The sequence below is a fragment of the Vidua chalybeata genome, chromosome 2 (assembly GCF_026979565.1).
Source record: "Vidua chalybeata isolate OUT-0048 chromosome 2, bVidCha1 merged haplotype, whole genome shotgun sequence".
NCBI lineage: Eukaryota > Metazoa > Chordata > Aves > Passeriformes > Viduidae > Vidua > Vidua chalybeata.
Genome location: NC_071531.1, coordinates 34,660,154 through 34,682,548, shown reverse-complemented (window position 1 = coordinate 34,682,548; position 22,395 = coordinate 34,660,154). Strand labels below are relative to the sequence as shown.

The following is a 22,395-nucleotide window of genomic DNA, read 5'->3' as shown; positions in this document are numbered from 1 at the left end:
TTTCTCCAGTGGATACTGCTATGCTTTTAAATTTGAAACATTTTGTGGATCAATGTGTCTTTACAGACACTGCAATTGAAAGGGTTTCATTCTCCCTTTCTTTCTTTTCACTTTTTTTGTTTGCTTTTTTTTCTCATGAGTCATTACAGTGATAGGAATTTGTAGTCATAACAAGAAAGATGTCAAGTCAGCATCAGGAGAGCTCATGCCAGAAACATCCCATCCCATATTGTGAATGTAGTGCTCCAAGGGAAACCTTCATCTTCTCAAATAGGACCTTCTGATGTGTGTGTGTGAGAGAAAAATGAAGTGTTTTGCAAGCAACGCACAGTTATGTGTCATGGGTATTAGTGCAGTTTGGTGTGAGTTTGTGCTCTGGGATGCACTCAGTGGTTTGGCACTAAATAAAAGTTTCTTGAGCACACAGCAGAACTTATATGAACAGAAGGAATTTAATAACAAATGTGGAAAATGCTTTACTTATGGGAACAGATAGGAAGTGTGTCCATCTAGGGAAAACACTGAAATTTTATCAGGAGTCTCCAATTCCTGTCCAAAAATCCTGATAGCATTTAAAAATGCTAAATGACTAACCTTCCTGTAGTCTGACATTTAAGAACGCTGTAAAACAATTGTTTTACAAACTTCTTGGTGTTCACATGCTGCTGACAATGAGCTCTGTTAACTTCAAAAAACTTCTGCACTCCCAAATGGCCAGGGAGAAGTTCTCATTAATGAGGTATTGGAGAAGAAGGGAGATTAAAGCTCTTATTGTGACCTGGCCTCCAGCCTGTGGGAATGTGGGCTGAAGGGACTGTTTCTTGATGATATTTTGACACATTGATCTACATAGATAAACATTTACATGCAGTCCAAGAACTTGTCACTGATCATAAATCTGTCAGGTCCCAAGGGAGTGAGCACTGTGGTGAGAAAGCCAGTCTTGTGGATGAGTGGAGCATGTATCCTTTTTGTCCCTCATTCTAAGCCCCACTTTATTTCCTTTGCAGGCAGCAAGTACATTGGTGCTGCTCTTTGCTGTGTTATTTGGTGTGTGCTGCTTGTATTCCAAGTGTAAGAATAGGAGAATGTGACCTGCATGATTTCAAGCTTTGGTGAATGTAGGCAGAGGTTCACCTGCACTTCAGTTCATGATTTACTGCCTGGTTTGAATGAGCAGTGGGTTGAGGATAATGGTGTTTGCCCCGTGGTCTTGAGAATGCGAGACTGGTGTTGCTGCTCAGAGATTCCTGTGTACCTGCTCAGAGAAGTGAAGTGAGAAAAGCACAACCTTGTGTGTGTTGTATCTGAAGGTATGATTCAACGCCCAAGTGGGCTTAAAGTGCTCACATGAACAAGTCCTGCTGTAGTCTTGCAGACAAACCACCTTGTGCATGCTCTGCCCACACCACCCCACCTCCCCTTCATCAATGTTCACAAAGATTTCACAGTTCTTTTTAGAGAGATAAATTCAGAGATAATACATTAAACTATTTGTCAGTTGTTAAGACCATTGCAATATGCTTTTTGTGCCTTTTTTGGCAATGCATGCTAGAGCTGATGGAAGATAACATTCTTATTTTATCCCAGAGTCGGCTCTTCCCTGCAGTGAGGGGATCAGCTCAGTCCATAAAGTTGATCTGTTGGCTGCACTTCTGCCTTTTCTCTAGGCTGTTTAGGAAGGTTGCTGTGCTCTGCAGAGGGAAAACCAGATTCCTCCAGAGTGTTTTCCCTGTGTTTTTGTGTTGCTGAGGCTGCTTTCTGGTCTGCACATGCCTGAAGGAAGGGGATGGGCCATGGCTTTTGCCGTGATTCTGCTTCTTCTCTGAGCTGATTGGCCACCCCTAGAAGAAGATTGTGCAGAAGGTGACACTGCTGGGTGATAAGTTTGCAAACACCAAGAGTACAAAAGGATTTGTTCATTTTATATTTAGGCTAAGATTAAAATGATACAAAATGCAGCTGTAAAAGGAGTCTGCAGAGTTTATGCACTAACTCCTTGACTTAGGTGTCTAAATACAGATTTAGGGGCCTGATCTCCAAAAGCAATCCATTTTGCATGCTCTGCCTTCAGACCCTATAAAAATGCTGGCAACACAAGTGTGTCTCTTTTAATATCTTTCAAATAATTATTTTTTTAGGTGGACTGTATATGAAATGCAAACCACAATTTTTTGTTTTACATGTGTCCATTTTGTCTTCCATTGTGCTTCAGAAGTTAGTATCTATAGAATTATTCTGTCTAAAAAAGCTACTGGAACACTTCAGGTTGCAAATATAGGTGAGCTTCAGAAGAGAAATATTCTCCCCCATAATTCATAAGCTGGAAGGCTTAAGTATTCTGTTGTTGAAAGAGGCAATTGTAGCTGCATTTTGCCCAAATATGGGAGAATGTGAAGTGTAAATATTTACATTTTAGGTAAAATTCTGAGTAAAAGGCTTAAATGTAAGCACCTCATTTTGTGCCCTTACCTGCATCATAGCAATATAGAACCAGACCCATGTTTATATTCAAGTTATATAATATGGTTATATTCAAGGGTACAAGTGAAAGCACAACCCTCTTCTACTTAGTCATTATTCTGCTTGTGAGATGTTTCAGTTTCAATGATTTAGTCATAACAAGCATAAAATCAACACTTCCAGCAGATGTGAATGAGCATTTCTATTGCGTGGATCTTCCTTCCTCAGTAAACAGGAACTTACACTCCTTTGTTAATGTAGAACAGAGGAAAGGAGGCAAATGGGGGTACACTATTAGGTGGAAGGTTGGGTGTTTGCTTTTTGCTCATGCAGCTGAAGCAGTGATGGATGGCAGAGCCAAGTGATGGATTCCATCTGTGCATGAATCTAACAATGGGCAGATGGTATCTTTGCAAAGGATGTATGGTCTTTGTCTTCAAGTCAGCACTCTGCCAAGCAATGTCTGGTTGTGCAAATTCGAGCTTCTGCAGTCTCTTAATGTCTGCAGTTTTGGGGCTATTTGGCCTAAGATCTTCTTGTTTAGGTTATAGAGCAAACTCTGCTAGCTGTAGCATCTCTGGTGCTAATGATGAGATGCTGCAACTCAAGAAAAGGAGCTAGAAAATGTAATTGTTCTTTTACATCATAAAAAGAGTGGTTTAACAAAATTTCACTTAGCCATGCTTCAGCTGAAGGCACGGGAGGTTGTAGAAACTCAGCTGAGGAATGTAAAAGCTTTACTGACAGGGCAGTTGGGTGGATTAAGGTCTTGAATCATGTAGGACCTTGTGTGGACTCCACCTGTGAGTCTGCCTGTGTAGGACAAGTTGCACAACCTTGTGCAACAACCTTGTCTTGTTTGGTTTAGATGTGAGTGCTGAAGCAGCCTGCTAACATTTTGCATGGCTGGAAGGGAGGTGGAAGTAATGGACCCCATTATTATTATTTTTAGAGATATTTTTGTAGTAGCTAAGTAATAAGTCAGTTTTCTTGGACCATATAGGTACCACGAATGCTTTACTCGGAGCTCCCTTGCACAGTGCTAGAGTAGTGTTGAAGTTCCATGGGCACTGATGTGTGATTCTTGATACAACTCAGTTGTGGTAAAACCTTTAATGCATTGAACAAATGCATTCTTAGGAAATACTTTGATACCCATGACACTAAGATTATGTATGCTTTGCCGTACAGACAGGGCAATGATCAAGATTTGTGCAGTTAAGAGTGAAAAATGTGACATATCCGCAGACATATACAGTCCTCTCTTGGTATATGCAGAAACTGTCGCCTGCCAGTTTCAAGCTTTCTATCCTCAAAGTTTCTAAATTACAGATGTCATTACAGACAGTGATTTTGGGTTTGTGGCTTTGTCATACTGTACAAATTACTGCATTAAAGCTGCAGACGTAGTGGAATAAAACAAGATTCAAATGGGCATATTGCCAGTAAGGAAAGAAAATGTTTGAGAGCTGCAGTTCCCAAAGCAGATAACCAAAAAACCAAGGAAGGTTTCACATCAGGATTACTTTTAAGAAAAAAGGAAGTGACATAGTTTTGTAATAAAATAATGACATTTGTTTTCATTTCATCATATTTGTGCTCTGCTAGGAGAGCTTTGATACTTCACAGAATATTAATTGGGCAAGAAAATGACATCTCTCATCCTATATATATCTTCTGAGTTGTGTCAAGCTCAATTAGAGTGCTTGGCTCTAATACATTTCTGCTTTTTGTTGTATGCCTGTTTTCTATCAGAGTGTACTTTCCAGGTCATGGTCATTTTGCTGTCTGAGGGAATGCCTATCCTTGATTGCTAACATTGCTCAATATTTTAAATTATCCTGGAGAGGTAAAGAAAAAAAAAGGAAAGTTGGACCAAAACAATGCACTGAACTTGTTTCTGAAGGAGGCGTTTGAGGGAACAGTTAAAACCTTTCTTTTTCTTCTTCTTGACACACTGGTAACACTGGTAGTGTGGTTGATATACCTAAACACCTGGCAAGCTCTGCACCGAGTTACTCTCTAACATGAACTTCACTGGCATGAGGAAACGAAGTCACACCAAATCAAAGCAAAGCCCTGCCACCTCCTAACCTCACATCTCATGATGGTGTTTCTCTTGTGTACAAACCAGGGACTGAAGTTAATGAACCTTATGAGTGTTCAATGAATTTGGGATTAAGTTTTTAATCTGCTATGCTGTGGGCAAGGGTTTGATTGCCAGCTTTGGCTGCCCAGGTGGGATGTGCTGCAGCAGGAGGCAGGTGATGCTCCATGTTAGCCATTTGTACCAAAACTGCTGAATAGGGCCCCGAGGCCATGTTCTTTACAAAGCCAACCCACAAGGTGTGCTCTGTTCTAGGAAGGTTATTTTGAAAACAGAAACAGATAGTTCTGTATAACAGTATTTTTTAACAAGCATGTCAATCAGTCCTGACTAAGGAAATTAGAGGAGTTGGAGTCAGACCTCATTATTTAAAAAATGTTCAGTGGTACCACTGCAAATGGCTTATGAAATCTGCAACAGTCTAAGAATTACACAGAATGAAAGGACTTCATAAACAAAATGTTACTGGCACTATACTTTCTGCAGACCAGGACTGAGTCAATGATGAAGCTTGTAATTTTTTTACTGAATGTATCCCAGTGAACAGAGTGCCTGCAGAGCAGTAACTGTTGTTTTTCTAGCAATGGGATATAATCTAGAACTGACTAGATAACTAACTGGAAACTAGAAATGGGACATTTCTGCTATGAGACACTTCTTATAGCTGAGGTACAAGGACTTTTCTTGGACATATTTTTCCAAAATAACATCTTGTTAAATGAATAAAGTTATCCAGGTGAATACAGATATCACCTAGTCTGCTGGCTGGAGTGTTCTCATATTAATTAAGAACACTACCTATATATGCCAGTCTTACTTGTGCATTCCTAGCTGGAATTGCCGCATTTTACAGTGTATAATTTTAACATTAAATAGTCTGCTGAAAATTAGTAGGAAAAAGGTCAAGAAATGCAAAATCCATGTTCTCTTGATGATGCTGTACTTCCTAATTATATGATAAAGGTATTTGAAGAGCAACTAATTTGAGTCAGAAGCAAGTGTCAAGATCTGCAAATGCTGCCATTAGTAGTGTTTAGTAGGTGCTAGCAGTGTTCTTTGCACTTGGTTGTAGGCATGTATTCTTCCTGTGGTCCTCATGGGTTCCTTTTTGGAGTCAATCTATTAAAGACATTATGTGTAGTCATCCAGTACTCCAAGGAGGAAAAGGATATTTGAAGATGCAAAAAAGGATGTAAAACAACAAAATAGGTGGGCAATGTTGAGGCCTGGACTTCAGCTTAAGCATAGCTCTGTTAAGATTGTACTACAGTGGCATATGGACTTAATAGTTTATGCTCTAATATAATGACCTTTATTGTATCTTCTATCCATCTCTTCCACATCAATTTTCAGAGTGATTTGGGTTTTTATTTTCAATATTTACTCATTAATACTAGTCATAAAGTATTCTAGTGAGGCAGAAGTGAAAACCATGATATTTTCCCAGTATTCTAATCCAAGTATCAAAGTATTTGTTTTCTTTCCTTAAGAAAAAATATATACATACAGAAGAAAAAACATATACATATACTTATGTATAGAGAAAATGATTGCAATTTAGCAATGAAGTCCAGTTTTTTTCAGTCCAGATTCTTCCAAGCTGCCACCCTTGGCTGTAAAGGACAAAGTCATCTTTGCAAGTTTGGTTCTGCCTGACAGCCAGCACGTGGTTTTGCTGAGGGCTTTGGGGACAGGGACCGAGGCTGGGTGGCTCAGTGGGCAGCATGTTCTGCCACCAGCCTCTCTGCAGGCATCATTTATTCCTTGCAAAGGCATCAGGGTCTGTGTCGAAGTGGCTTCATAGCATGCTCCTCTGGCTTGGCATATGGCAGCTTGGAGGGGGAGGTGCTGAGACCTCTTCTTCCTGCCCAGTCTCTGACATTTTTTTAACTACAAAAAGGGCTGAGTAAATAAAGGGCTGCCAAAGTGCCTGTGCTCCCTAGAGAAATGTCACTGCTGTCAGGAGTGTAGGTGATGTCATCCTGGTGAGTTGTTCTGGATGTCCCTCTTTGTTCTGACAGTGCTCCCATGTGCTCACGTTTGACTGCAACTACTGGTTTTTAGTTTGAACGCTTCTCTCCTCCAGTATAAACCTGCATGGAGCTGGCTGCGCTGGTGTACTCCATGCTGGGCAAAGCACTCCCCTGTAAAGTTGCCACAAAGATTAGCAGGGCAGCACTTGCAGAACAACTTATTCAGTAAGATAATGTTTCCTATTTCCCCAAGCAAAACAGGGAATGCTCCTAACTGCCTGAAGCAGAGTTTGGGCTTTGCTGGGAGAGCAGCACTGTCACAGACTGCATGAGGACACAGACAGGTTGGCCAGATGTCTTAGCAAACCTTGGGAGGGAGGTAGTACTGTGGCTGAAATGAAGGTGGTGTGACCCTCAGCACTGCTGGATTTTCTGTGTGGATAGTTGCAAAGCTTCAAGTGCAATAACAAAAGAAATGCTGATGTAAGAAGCTGCTGGTGCAGCTTGCAGAGTTGGCAGGGGCTCACTTTTCTCTTCTTGCAAGGAACTGTTCACCTTTTACCTTTTATATCACCAGGATTTTTTTCTGGGAGAGGTGCTAACTGGTGGCAAGGCCCCACCAGAGAACCGAGTGTGAGTGGGCTGGCTGTTTACACCGTGTGTTACAGGGGGCTAATGGAGATGTAAGGCCGGAGTCTGGAATACAAATTGCATTTTAGGGTCATATTCTTCAAATCACCTAGAAGTCAGTGCACAGTGTAACGCATGCATTTCAAATGCCTTGTATATTTATGGAAAAAGGCCTAGAGAGAAAAGTATTTGAAACAGCAGAGAGCTGCCAAACAAGCCAGTGCAAGCTCTTGGGCTTTTATTCCTCAAGTTCTCTTTTTTTTTTTTTTCCTCCCCTTGATATGTTTACATTGCTAAGTTCCTTTATGCTTCTTAAAAAGAAAGCTTAATTAAAATTATTTTAATTATTTAGCACCCAACAGAAATTAAACACAGCTATAACTTTTTGCTGTTGAGTGTGAGGTGGAATGAAAGTGCTATCTATTGGCTTAAAATCATGGGATCATTTAGGTTGGAAGAGACCTACAAGATCATCAAGTCCAAACATAAACCCAGCACCACCATGTTTACCAGCAAACCATGTCTCTAAGTGCCACATCCCCATGTTCTTTGAGCAATTCTCTGGGCATCTTCTTCCAATGCCTTCACCATTTCAGTGAAGAAACTGTTCCTAATACGTAATCTAATCCTCCCCTGGCAAAATGTCAGGCCATTTTATTTGGTCCTGTCACTGTTACCTGGCTAGACCTACCTTGGGAAGTAGCTCCAAGTATAAGATTTACTGGAAACTGATGATCATCTTGGCATGATGAAAATAGGACTATAAGATCTGTTATAGTAAATAAAGTGTTTTGGTTTTTCTTATTCTCAGAAAAGAGAAAGAAATTGTGTCTTGAAAAATATTGCACACCAAATTGGCTGTTGCAGAGCCATAACATTTGAGCTAAATCCTCTGGTCAGGTGTAAAAAAAAAAGCAGGTGTGAAGCCTGTTTATGCTACCAGTGATGCCTGAAAAGTGCTGGTAGTTCTGGCTGATGTCCTGAGAAGGACTGACTATGATATATCTGCCTGTTTGAACACCTGGTTGAAGAGTGAGGTTGTAAAGTGGCTCTGCAGAAGGGCCAGCATAATTCCCTTCTTAGAAGCAAACAGTTAGAAGATGTTCGTCAACACAAATGCATATTTCTATATGAAAGGAGCTAATCCCTTAAAATTTTGGCAAGATATTTATAGAAGGTAATTAAACGTAGGAACAAAAATAGGATGTTTGTGTCACACTCCTGGAGCATTATCAATAATGGGACTTGTTTTGTGAGTAGTTGCACATTTCTTCAAAGGAGCATGTGATGCTCTCTAATTGAAATATTAATAGCAGATAATGACACTGTGGAATGATGGCTGCTTAAATGGAGACATACTTTAACAGCTTTTAATCTGTGTGGTAACTGCATATTAAAAATCTTTGACAATTTTGATGAAGAGCAATTATAGAGCATGCACAATAGCTGTTTTTCTAAGTTAACTAATTCCCTAAGTCTCATGAATCAGCACTAGATTAATGGGCTATAAAATTTCATTCAAAATTAAGTTTTTCACTGAAGAATAAAAACATCTCATTAAAAAAATTCAAAACAGTTAGCTGTCTTTATTGCAAAGTAGTTGTTTTCCTGTGAAAAGTTCAGTACATATTTTATGAGGAACAAGAAAGATGAAATTGGAAAGAAAATCCATGAGTGTGAGATCACTCCAAGATGTGTTGAAAAAGAGGATTTTGAAAAGAAATCAGTTTTTCCCTAGTAAAGGACTGTTATGAGACAATCAGGAAATTTCATATATAGTATAGTCTAGATTTTTCTGTACTTGCATATTCATACTCCATTTGAAACCCATGACCTGCTTGTATTATCAAAGAAGAGAAAAATTAATGAAATTCTATATTTGGAACACAAATTTTGTAGCTGTCTTGAAGACAAAATATGTGCATGCTCTTTGTACTTTGTCATTCCAAGTTAGAACTAATTTTTAAGTAGTTTTGAGTACGAAATTGAGCTCCATCCAGAAGCTCAGGGGGCTTCAGTAAAACTATCTTTAAAAAAATATAAACTAAAAAAACCCACAAAGTTCCATCAGGGATTCTTCCTGCTGGAGGTTGGGTGATGGCCCTGGGAGGGTGGCAGCAGAGGTTGGGCAGCCCGGTGCAGCTAGAACATCAAGCTTGGGTACTGCCCTGCAAAGGCAGCACCTCTGGAGCTGTGCAGCTGTGAGTGTCCCCCTCACTGACTTGCTCTCCTTCCAGACAGGCCACATGAGCCCTGCTTTCCCTGGGGCCACTGCTTTGGGCTGTACACCGAGAGGCACCTCTAGGAGTGACAATCCACAGACAGCTTCTGCCCCTGCCCCAACTCTTCACCAGGTGTCGGCCAGACGAAGACATAAATGTGCTGGCCAGGAGTGGTTTTGAAGGATGTGGAAGCAGGGCAGAGAGGGAGAGGAAGGGATGTGAGACTATCTTCTGTGTTTTTGTTAAGTCAGTAGCATCTGAGGTTAATCTCACATTAATGTCAATGCTGTAATGGCTTCTGATTGGCCTCAAAATTTTTTAAGAATATGGAAATGTGCTTTTCAGCATTTTGTATTTTAATAAATTGCAGATATCTCAGGGAAATTTTTAGTACTGATTGGTTTATGTGCTATGTTTCCTGTTAACTAGATTTTTCCCAATATTCTCTAATCACCTTGTACCTCTCTTCCTGATTCTAATTACTAGAGCTTTGTATGTGATAACAAGCACTTCAGTTCACAAGTGATTGCAGTGTTTTGAAGTGAACTACTCCAGAAACTTTCAATTACCTTTTAAATTCTGTATACCAACTCGTGACTTCTGCTTACTTATTTGATGGAAATACTGTCACCCTGAAGCCATGGGAAGCAGAGGAGACTGTTTGAGTGGCAGCAGAGCATTTTTGTCGGCTGGAGGAGGCAGATCAGAATGTGACCTTCAGCTGGATGCTCTTAAGCTTGATTGGGATATGGAAATTACAATCTCTGGGAAGAGAGGAGATGCAGTTTAAACTACTCTTAATGATCTTTCCAATGTTTTTTTCCTTCACACACATACACCCCTCATATTCCCAGAATATAATATAATATAACATAGTAAGGGAATATTTAAAGAATCGACTTGCCCAATGTATTGGTTGCCCAACTGTATCTCTCCATCTGTGCTGTGAGCAAGATGAAATGATTAATTCAATCTTTTAATAGCATGTGGTCAGAATAATAGATGTTGGAATTCACAAGCAGTAAAAGTAGAAGCTGTAAAGATGATATTGGGTATTGTGATACAATATATCCTGTACTATCTAGGAATATGATGATACAGTCAATATTATCTTGAAAATAAAAATTAAAATATTTTGTCTTTTGAAAGGTATAGATCATAGTGCAAAGTATAAATTGTTTTCTGTTGTCTTTTTAATTCTTCTGGTGAGATGCTAAAATGCAGGTGGCAATATTTTGCTTTTGGTTTGGATTTCTAGTTTGGCCATAAGTCGATCAGTCTTTCCAGTCTGACCATAAGTAATGAGATCACTCTTTGCTTCAATTTCTGCATATGAAAGTGCTGATGAATCATAGAATCATCGAATCATTCAGGTTGGAAAATTCCAATATTTAACCCACACTGCCAAGTCCATGACCAAACCATGTCCCTAAGTGCCACATCTACATGTCCTTTAAATACCTTTGGGGTGGTGACTCAACCACATCCCTGGATACTCTGTTCAAATGTTTGATAACTACTTTCAGGGAAGAAATTTTTTCCTGGTATCCAATCTAAACCTCCTCTGGCACAGCTTAAGGCCATTTCCTCTTGTCTTGTCACTTATTACATGGGAGAAAAGATACACCCTCTCCTTGCTAAAATGTAGATAAGGCATACCCTCTCCTTGCTTTCAGGTAGTTCTAGAAAGCAATAAGGTCACCCCTGAGCCTCCTTTCCTCCAGGATAAGGACCCCCAGCCCCCTCAGCTGCTCTACATCCAACTTGTGCTCCAGCCTCTTCACCAGCTCCCTTGCCTTTATCTGGACGTGCTCCAGCCTCTCAATGTCTTTCTTGTCATGAGGGGCTCAGAACCAAGCGCAGGATTCGAGGTGTGGCCTCATCAGTGCTGAGCACAGGGGGACAATGGTCCTGCTGGCCACACTATTGCTGATACAGGCCAGGATGCTCATTGTTCTTCTTGGCCATCTGGACACGCACTGGCTCATGTTCAGATGCTGTCAACCAGAACCACAAGGTCCTTTTCCACTGGGCAGCTTTCCAGCCACGCTGCCCCCAGCCTGTAGCACTGCATGGGGTTGTTGTGACCCAAACTCAGGATCTAGACGCTGGCCTTTTTGAATCTCATACCCTTTCAATCCCCAGCAATCCAGTTGGGCAAGCTCTCCCTATGTAGAGCCTTTCTGCCCTCCATCAGTTTGACACTCCTGCCCAGCTTGGTGTCATCTGAAAACTGGCTGAAGGTGCACTCGGTCACTTCATCCAGACCATTGATAAAGATGTTAAACAGGACTGATGCAAATCCTGAGCCCTGGGAAACCTCACTTGTTACCGGCTACCAGCTAGATGTATCTCCATTCACCACCACACTCATGGCCATCATGGCACACTCATGGCACACTCATGACCACATCATGGCCATCCAGCCAGGATTTTACATAGCAAGCAGCATGTCTGTCCAAGACATGAGCAGCCAGTTTCTCCAGGAGAGTGCTGAGTTTCAGCATTCTGAGTTTCAGCAGAAGCTTAATATCTGACTTTCCACATTTTCTGAGCTTTGGGCAGTTAAAATGTTCTCCAGACTTGAAGGTTTATGATGGAACCTTTCTTCCATGCAAGGTATGGGGACTTGCCTGCTTAGGTTTATTTCTACAGTATTTGGGATTAAATCAAGAATATCAGCTGTGCTTTTCTTCTTCTCCTTCTTCTTCTCTTTCTACTCTTCTCTTTCTTCTCCTTCTCCTCCAATTTTGCTTTCCTTTTCCTTTTCCTTTTCCTTTTAATTCTCTTCGTTGTGAAATAACCATCATTTACAGTTTTCTGATATGAGGTTTCTGCTCTGCAGTCAGTTATGACATTTACTCAGTCTGTAGTGGTGTGACAGCAGCATCATGCTTTGCTGATTCATATTTTCTTCAGCATTTCAAACTCACTGCCATTACCCTGGTTTTTGGTCAAAACTGTAACCCAAATGCTATTTTTTCATAGTTAGACATGAAATTTTAAGACCTTAAGAATTCTGTGCCACATTTCATGCAGATAACTGTCAAGTTTTTTGAGATATATGGGATGTGGTCTTTCCTAGGGAAGACTTTTCTGAGATTACTCACATTTCATTTTGGTTGTTATTTATGGCTTCTTCACTGGATTTCTGAACATGATTTGGAGAAATCTACATTTATTTGGGACTTTAGTGAGCAGGAAAAGTGTCTTTAAGTGTCAAATGTTTGGTTAAAATGAAACTTTCACTGTAGGGAAATAGCACTTGGAAATAGGGAATTGCACTTGGGAAGGCTTTTGTATGCTCAGGAGTATGTCTGAGAGCAAGGACTTGAAATGGTTTCTTGCATCCTGAGGGATGTAAAGCATTGTCAGATGCAGCTGCATCTACTTGTTAGCTGTTGGGGAAATCTTGGAGCCTAGACAATCTTTGGTTCCTGGTAGAGAATGAAAAATTAATTCTAATGTCTCAAACTTTTGCAGGATGGGAAAATGCATTCTGCAGCTACTAGACTATGCAGAGCTATTTCCATTGTCCCTATTTAAATATCCTAGGATAAGCTTCTCTTTTTCATCTCTCATTTCACAAGAGGAAAAAAGTATAATTACATGGTGACATGACTTGAAAAGCATTGGGAAGTTTTACATAAAATGACATTGCCCAAGGTATTGCAGAATTACATTTGCCCAGAGGGAGGGAGTATGGGAATAAGCATCAGTAAATCTGTTCAAAAGATAATCAGATGCTTTTTCTTGATTTAAAGGTACACCTGTTTATAACTTCCCTATCTTTAGTGTGACTGGAGTGAAAGAGAAGAAAGCCAAAGAGTAAGACTTAATAGGTAAATATATAAAAGGAATGAAAGATAAGCAGAGCAGAGAATACAAATGGAAAAATCTCCTTTTCTATACTTGGGATAGTATTTTCCCATGTAAAAAATGATATGGGTAAACGGAGCCTTTAAATATATGCATATGTAGGAAAGATTAATTTTTTCTTGGAGCTTGCATCATGTTTCTTCTCATGATATTTTTAACAAATCCAGTAATCTTTCATATGCAGGCTGTGTCTGTTCAGTGCAGTGTAAGGAATTAGTGGGATTTCTTCATATTATTGCAACAACCATTCTGCACTTATTTCACAAAACCCAATGTTATATTTTTGTGAATTGCCTTTTATGACTGAGGCTGGAACTGCTCACTGTCACTGAGCTGAGTTAGTGCCGTGACCTGCCAGTGGCAGTGCTGTCCCCTACACCTCTCCTTCCAAGCGAAGGCAATGTTTCATGGCCTCATCCAAGTCCCCATCTGGCATCTGTCCCAACACAAAATGATTGCACAGTGAAGCAAAACATGCCATGTGTGGTGTAATGCCAGTGGGTAGTCAGGTGCCAGATATTTTTGCACAAGTTTGTCAAATGTATTATCAGCCTTTATCTGAAATAAGACTAGTGTTTCTCCAGAAAAACAAACAAACAAACAAACAAACACTGGCTTAAGCCAGGAATAGCAAGAAAGTGTAAGACAAGGACTAACGTGTGATGGCAGAAGTTGCTTGACATCTGTTGGGAACTTGCAGAGTCATAATTTCACTAATATAATTTGTATTTGTAGATGTAAGGCAACTTTTCCATCTCTTGATTCCTTATTTATCACCCCATACCCCTCCCAGGGATCAAATGCTCTCCTTTTCTACACATTTGGTTAGGAACTTTACTCCCAAGAGCAGATTGTGGGCAAACTTGAATTCCTGATTAATTTTTAGCAGATTTTAATGCTGCATTGTGGTATTTTCCATCTAACTGATTTGTATAATGGTGCGTTCAATCTATCTATTTGGCACTCATAAAAAAAATAAAATTCAAATATCTTATCTTCAGATGAATTTTGGCAAAAGGAACAAAGTACTCAGGAATGGCAAACATGGCCAGAAGTGAGATCTGGGACTTGGGAACTGCACCCTCTCATCTGCTTTTGCTTTCTTTTACCTTAGGGCAGCTCCATATTTTTTAGGATCAGATTTCCTAATATCTCTGTCAAAATCAGCCTGAACTTGTATTGTAAAAAGCTCATATATATGCTTCACCAAACCATTTTTCAATGCAGCCTTATTTCCCATTGTTTGAGAGAAAGGCAATTCTGAAATATCAAGACAAATTCCCAAATTAAAAGTCCTCTAGTTTTCTCCATTCTCATCCTCCTCTTTCTTGGGGAAGAGGTAGCAACATCCAGCTTTTTTGCTGTGTATGATCAATGATCCTGATGCAGAAGGTCTGCATAGGGTTTCCTGGACGAAGAGGTTCTTCACATACAGAGTGAAGACAGCATAAATCAGTTTGGAAAATTACCATCTATATAATTTTTGAAAACTCCAACTATCTTTTTCTCCATGCAGCCCTTCTGCCAAGTCTAGCAGCATCACAGAGTCCAAGACTAACATTACTGAGCATCCTATTAGACAAATAAACCAAAAGCACTCAGGCTCCAGTAGAAGGATATATGAAAATGCATCTTCCCTTGGCTCTTGTAACCAGGCACAACTTCTTCACTTGCAAACACACCAGTCATATGCTCTGAAAAACAGGGCACTGAAAATTCATGTCCAAGTGGAGAGGAAATATTTTTCATTACTTTGGCAATAGCTGTAGCTTACTTTTCTAGCAGTCTGTGGATCAGTGCCTTGACTCACCCTGCCAAACCATGGTTGATTTGCATCTGTAAGTAGCAGTGCCAGTGTCCTCACTGGGGTCCTTTTTTGGCTTTGAGGACAATATCACCATGCAGAGATTTATGATTCAGGTGTATTTAATTGCTTAGAGCTGTATCTCTTTCACCTAAATACCTGGAAGTGGGGGGAAGGTGAAGAGAGGGGAAAGGGGAACGGAGCACTTGAAAATGACTTCATCTTGACCAAAAAACTTCTTCCTATGTCTCATTTGAAAGTCTAACACTTCCTTCTGCTTCCTCTTCCACACCACGCTTTCCACACTTGCTTCTCCCTTTATCTGCATTTATGCTGTCTTTCCAAGAATCACTAGAAGAAATGCAGATAGGTGTGTCATGCAAATGAAATTTTTAGTTTAGCTTTCTACTCCCCTTCCCACTGTTAAAGAGATGTCTTTCCACAGGTCTTGTATTTTTGAGTGCCAAAAACTCTTGCTCTGAACAGCTGCCTTATTTAGGGTATTGTTATTTTTCTTTAGTAAAAAATATTTCTTTCAGAACTGTAATGCCGGCATCGTAACTTTCATCTCACTATTGCACCAGTTTATCTTACATATTTTCTATTATGTGGGGGCTTTTTAAACTATAGTTAGGTCTTCTTGTGGATACTCATGCTCCAAACCTGTGATATTAGACTCTAATAATACCTGTTGCTCTCTAATACTCCCCAAGGTTCCACAGTGTGTTCATGAGTTGAAAAAACAAGAGGAAAATGAGCTGTTCTGCTCATTTGTAGTATGACTTGTGCATGTGTTAAATTAGATATCAAGGAACAAGTCCTGTAGTGGATTTTGGGAGCTTGTATCTCAGCCTGCTGTGAAGGGGTTGTCATCTTGCCTGCAAATGTAATCACTTCATTCCTGTAAGCAAGCTGGCATGCTTATCAAAAAGCTAAACAAATGTTATAAATTTAAGCAGCCTTAAGTTTGGTTGGTTTTTTTAAAGTTGTTTTCATTGGCAATTAAAAAAAAATCATTAGTCTGGCTCAGCAGATGTTTGTTGCTAACTCTGAAGAAATGTCACTTGTTCCTCTGTTGACAATGTCAGGAAGGGTTGAGTAAACACGTTATCTCCTTAGCTGGCTGAGCGCTCTGCTTCTCTAGTTGGCATATCTGCCAACTCCTCTCCTTTTGTGTCATTTGCTGCCTTGCTGCACTTTGGCCATTTGTCCAGGCTTTCTGGATATGTGGTGCCTTGGCTGGGGTTACGGCACTGGTTGGGTTCCCAGGTGTTCCGGCAGCCCAGACAAATTGCTTCTGCTGTGTGGGAGCTCTGCTGTGTTGTGGAAATGTCCACTTCATGGGGCACAGGCTGAGTGTGCATTCCCCTGAAATACAGGGATGGAACTTCTGTGAGCTTCTAGAATTGGTGAGTGTGAGTTGTTGTTTGCTGTTTCACTGGCATGCAGCATTTCAGGCTCCGTGTGTGTCTTGCTCATCGGTTAAACAAGAAACTTATGTGTGCCAGGGGTTTTGCTGTGGTTTTGTGAGCAGTCGTTACCAGTCGTATTCCCTGTCAGTGGCTGCGTGGGAGCCTTATTAAATTAGGTCTTCCCCTGGCTGCTGAAATTCTTACGGCCTGCTGTTCCATTAATAGCATCTTGAGATACCTATGAGTTTGTAGGGCAAGGGACACATTTCCATGGTTTGGTTTCTCCTGCTGTTCTGGTTCTTCAACACCTTTCTCTTCCCATGAGTAACTCCAGGGCCAGCCTCTCCAATACCTCCATTTCCTCATGATTCTTAACAAAAGCTGGGAGGCTTGTCACCTGTCTGATGCAAAACTCCAGCTGTGTTTAGAAACAAATGCTGTCCCCGGACAGATAAGTCTCCCTTACACGATGCATCCAGCCCTCTGAGGTATGTTGGACCTGTTGGCCATGTGCCTGTGGACCTGCATGTGTGCATGACAGTTGTTCATCAGCAGAAGGCCCAATGGCCTCAACTGCTGAAACCAGCGGGATGCCTTTTCACAGAAGGACTAGTCAGGCCGGTTGCCACCTACCTGGTTTCCAGCCTTAAAGGCCTGCAATCTTGATTGCATATTGATGTTCATTAGGAAAGTGATTGGAAGCAGAAAAGATTTTGGTGTGCAAATTTGGGAAGACAGTTTGCATTAGAAAAATCATCTGCACAGGCTTAGGACAGGCTTGAGGCACACACGGTTTGTCTGGCTTATCTGTCAGGATTTGAGTACCTAAATTGTCTCCTGTTGGGATAGTCCTGGAATGACACTTGAATCCAGACCCTGTTGCCTGGTTTCTGCCAAACCAGAATTTTACAGAGAGGTTTCTGTAAGGCACACAAAAAAAGCTCTTGCTAAAAGCTTCATGGGTTCCCCAGCAGTTTACTGATTGCCTCTCAGAGTGGAAAATGAATTCTTTTTCTACATCTGCTTAATGGCTATTATCTCAACATCGCCATGGTATAAATCAGAGAAAAAGAGTCAGAATATTTTGCACTAGGAAAAACTACTCAATAATTCTGCGGTAGACTGAGCTATATGATTTCTTTAATCCATCTAGAAGAACTTGATCATGACTTGTCCTGTGGTGTTAGATGAGGACTGGAAATTACAGTTTGCCTTCTTTTCTCACTCAGTGTTGCTATACAGGAATGGCTCCAAACTTGGATCTCGTTATTCAGTCATGAAACTAAATATTCATTGTTAGTTCTTTTCTTTTTATTTTTTTCCATCTGTTCTTCTGCCAGTTACCTTCAGGCCTAATATTTGCATGTAAATTATTCAGTCACAGGAGGAATGAAAAAAAGCAAGAAACTGTTGAGATTTGTCTGTAGGGATCTCTCCAGCACATATACCACCAAAGTTCCTGCACTATGTGGCCAGTTAGGAGGTGCAGGCAGGTCCCAGCGTGGCACCTCACAGGTGGACACTGACCAACTTTTTTTGGATGCCTTCAGCTGTGCTCAAATCTTGCTTGATAAGTACAGGTGACTGATTCAGACAATCTAAATTCTACCCTTGGCTTCAAGGTCTTAAAAAGAAAGTTAATGAGGAAATTAATATAAAGAAATTATATTTTAATGTCCACATGACCCATAATGTCCCACAATGCAGATGCTGGATTAGTAAGGTAGGAGATGGAACTTTGTAAAAATTTGATGCAATTTGCTTTAAATAAACTTCTAATACTTTTTTCTTCTTTTTTCCCTTGGCCTCATGCACAATGTACTGTAAAGGTTTCAGAATACCAAAGCAAGCTACTCTCAAGGGAATCTCTTCTTCTGAGGTTTGCATTGTCCATGTTCACTTGGTATATTTCTGAAAAAAAAAAAGAAAAAAAGAGAAAATGTAATGCTTTTATTTTGATTTGGCTACTTCAATGACCCTCATCCCTGCTCCAGAGTTGAGACTTTGCTGGCAGGAAATGGTCATTGATATAGAATTGGTCATTGATATGGGTCTGCAAACTGTCTTATTTCTCTGTGGTTTTGGCAGTTGCAAGGGCATCCTGACAGCCCTGTTTTAGAGTCCCTTGAAAATTAATATTTTTTAAAATTACAGAATTGCCTTATGTTATTTGGAGTATTGAATTTGTGTGAGGATGTCTATGTACATGGAATTTATTTCTGGTTAAGGACAAGTCTATTTAAAAGGAAAATAATTATTTTTAAATAGCCTCATATCAGGACATAATAAATCTGCCTTATTTTCCTGTTTTAAGGTTATCCACTTGCAAGGTAAACAGGCTTATGTCATCCAAATACATTGGAATGCAGACAGAACCTGCAGCTTGAGAGAAGCTTCTCTCAGTCATTGGTGTGATAAAGAACCACCTAAGGACTACAGGCTGGTTTCTTTGAACACAAAGTGAAATTAAAAGCTACTGCTTGGTCAGGGGATTTCATTAGCACTGGGCTGTACCGTTCTCATGTTCCACGGAGATATCGCTGGCATTATTCCTCTGAACTTGAGATCAGTATCTACCTCCTTACCAGGAGCAGAGGGAGAGAGAGAACTGGAGTGGTTTAAACGAGTTGCAAGAAGTGCCAGAGGGAACTTCTTTGGGCATTGCAAAGCTGGTGGGTCTCCACTGCCTCCTGCCTGGGGCGGCTGTGAAGCTCCAGCTGCACTCAGCTCAATCTCTCACACAAAATAAACTAGTATCTGCTGAAAACCAGGCTGAGCCCAGGTCTGCTTTGAAAATTTCATGCTGAGTTTCATCATGGAAGTAGTGTTTTAACACCGAAAGTTGGGTGTACTGCAAGTTCCACATGAAGTTGGAGTTCTAGAGGGAACAGGGCACTAATAAACTGCCTTTCAGCGGAGTTGCCCCTGGATACACACAGAGCCTGTATTTGATCTTAGCCACTTTTGTTGAAATAAATACTAGCTGTGTCTCATTTAAATGGAGATTCATTTTACATTAAGACATCTGACTTGATGGAAACTGTGCATATTTTTAAAATTAATAACAATTAAGAATTAATTGGGGAATTTCTTTTCTTTCTGTCCCTCTCCCCTCCCTGATTTATTTCAGTTTTTCCCTTTGCATTTCCCATTTTGACTGAAGTGAGTGGATAGACTGAGTTGTGCCATGCAGTGTTGTGTCTATACAAAACCATGTTATGTGGAAGCTGTACCTCTTGGAAATAAAACAGATAATGACCATTTATCTGTGTATCTGCAGCCCTCATTTCTCCCTCCCTGTCTGCTTTCTTAGGTCCTTGGAGCTAGTTGCTACAAGCAGGCCTGTAATATAGGATTGCACAGAATGCATTTTTACAGGGGAGTCCTTAAGTGCCATTAGGACCAAAAAATTGTCCTTTTCTTTGCAGTCACCATGGACAGGGCAGGACTGGACGTCTTCTTTCATCTTCTAAATCGTGTTCTCTGCTAAGAACCACTTCATCACATCTCTGCTTAGAACAACCTGTTAACTCTTTGCTCTTCTGACTTTCCATTTTCACTTCATGTCATTGCCCCTTTCCCAGTCCTGACTTCTTTTTCTCCTTTTCTTTCATTAATTTTCTTCTAAGTGAATTATGCATTAAAATATCACTTATTATTCAATAGGTAGGTATAGTGGTTCAGTGATGGAAATGAGTGACAGCACCTGTATGCAGCATATGAAATCCAAATGTCAGGTAACAATGTGGTGAGAGGCCAGGAAGCAAGGGAGGCATGGGGAGGCAGAAGGGGAAGAGAAAGTACTTAGGCCCAAAATAATGCATTTTCTCTTGACAAGATTTGGACCTGTGGGCATTTTGTTTAGAATTTGTGATTAGACGTATTTTTGGTGGAAATTGCAGGGCTGCAATTTATCTAAATTGAAGCCCCTTAAGAAGGCTCTTGGGGAAGTCTTATTTAGCTTGATTTATATATGTCAGGACACCTATGAGCATGCACATCCCTGTAATTGGAGTTAACCTTCAAAGAACTGCAAACAATTCCTGTTTTTCATGGATGGGAAGAACTGAGTTGTCACCTGAAGAGAACAGAAATTCATGTTGAATCATGACAGAAAGAACTATGTGTTTCAGAAAAGGTGAAATGTAGATCCTTTTTGAAGTTGCTGTGAAGAAAGAAGCTTGTTTCAGTGCTAGTCTGTGTTTCATAACTATGTAAAATATGAGTTAGTGTTGTACAACAAAGCAATCTCCTAAAAACCTAGAAATCAAAATAGAAAGTCCTTTGATAGATGAAACTTGGCATCTTTTTAACATTTTTTATCTATAGCATTGCCTACAGACACTGCACCACAGCAAAATGAAGTATTCAATACTATTTTTCTTGTGCAAATACCTCACAGCTTCAACTCCAAAGCAAATTAGAAATTCACCTTGGTCATCTAAGGACCACATGGTGCTTCACATGAAACATTCTTCACCCAAAAAAATTGTAGTTGATATTAGACCTAATTAATTACTTTCCCAAGCAGTTGAATGATAATGCCTTTGCTCTGCTTTGGCTGCAGGGCTCCCTCCATGGCAGGGTGATGCGCTGTGCAACCTGCAGCCACTGTGAGAGCTTGTAGCTGGAATGGCAGCTGCTCTGCAAGGGCCATCCCAGATGCTCTTGGCTCACTTGGCAGGCTAAGGGCTGCCCGCGGAAGCAGGAGATACAGGATGTGTCTAAGCCACCCCTGTAGCAGAGGGAGTTTGGGAGCATTCCCTGCCTGCCAGGCTTTGTGTGGGTCAAGGAGCACTTGGAGTGGGGGCAAAGTGAGGCTGACAGCAGGTATTGGGGATGCTGGTTTCTGTGGGACAGAGCTGGTGTAGGTGGGAAAAGCAGATGGGGGCTTTCATGCAAGAAAATTGCTTCCTCCTTTCTTTGGGGCTCAGGGCCTTGTGATTTCAGAAGGGAAAGTGCTCAGTTATGCAGGGAAATTGGGTCAGCCAGTGTACTTTTGATGGCTCACCTTTGACTGAGATCTTTCCTCCATGTTACTGGCAGAGGCCCGTCTTTTGTCATTCAAGAAATTTTCAGGGTATCATGTTGCCAATTGAATTTTTTTTCCCTGTACACGTAGAATAAGCCATCCCTGAGCTGATGTAGCTGCCTCCACCTTGCTCATTAACAAAGTTATGGTGGAAATTTTAAAGGTCAGATGACTGCAGGATGATGAAACGCATGCAAATAGACATGAGAAAACTTCTTAGTGGTTGTTTTGCCTTTCGTGTCGTCAACCTCGGTCTTTTGTGAACTGTTAACACTGGAAAATTATAGTGCAGTAAATAATGGTGGATGTTTCATAGTTTTTATTTCCATACAGAGTTTGCTCCTGAGATTGTTTACTGACCTGGCTTGAGCAGTCTGTTAACTGTACACTCTTTAAAATACATCTTAACTTGTTAATTGTGTTACTATTGTGAACTAACCTTGTGTTATTTCTTTTTTCTCATATAGTTTTCCCTACACAAAATGGAAAGGTTGCTATAGTGACTGGAGGCACTAAAGGAATTGGTTACCAAACTGTGAAGCATTTGGCAAGACTTGGCATGCATGTGATAATAGGTAAGTCATTATTTTCTTAATATACTTTTTGTTTCATAAAGTCAGGGATTTTTTTTCTTTTAAGGTGTGTTTTCTTTCCAGCATGAGTAAGGATATGTCAGGGGAATGTAGGAGAATATTTTGCTAGTATTTAGCACAAATAAAGATTGATTTATATTTTGCTTTGCGATATTAAAAAAAAAAAAAAGTGGGTGGGATTTTTTCTGTAGTATTTGGAAGAATTGTACTACCTTAGATAAAAAGTAAACAATAAAAAAACCTTAAAAATATGAATATTACAAAAATATTTTAGTCCGTT

The 22,395-nt window shown here is 40.3% G+C and overlaps 1 protein-coding gene across 1 annotated transcript in view; it reads left to right on the top strand.

Annotated features, from left to right (window-relative positions):
- The window catches only part of DHRSX (dehydrogenase/reductase X-linked), a 162,661-nt gene that overhangs the window by 15,107 nt on the left and 125,159 nt on the right, over positions 1-22,395 (top strand). The window contains exon 2 of the mRNA XM_053934433.1: positions 21,990-22,097. Within this exon, the coding sequence (XP_053790408.1) occupies positions 21,990-22,097 (108 nt within the window). The remainder of the gene's footprint in view (positions 1-21,989; positions 22,098-22,395) is intronic.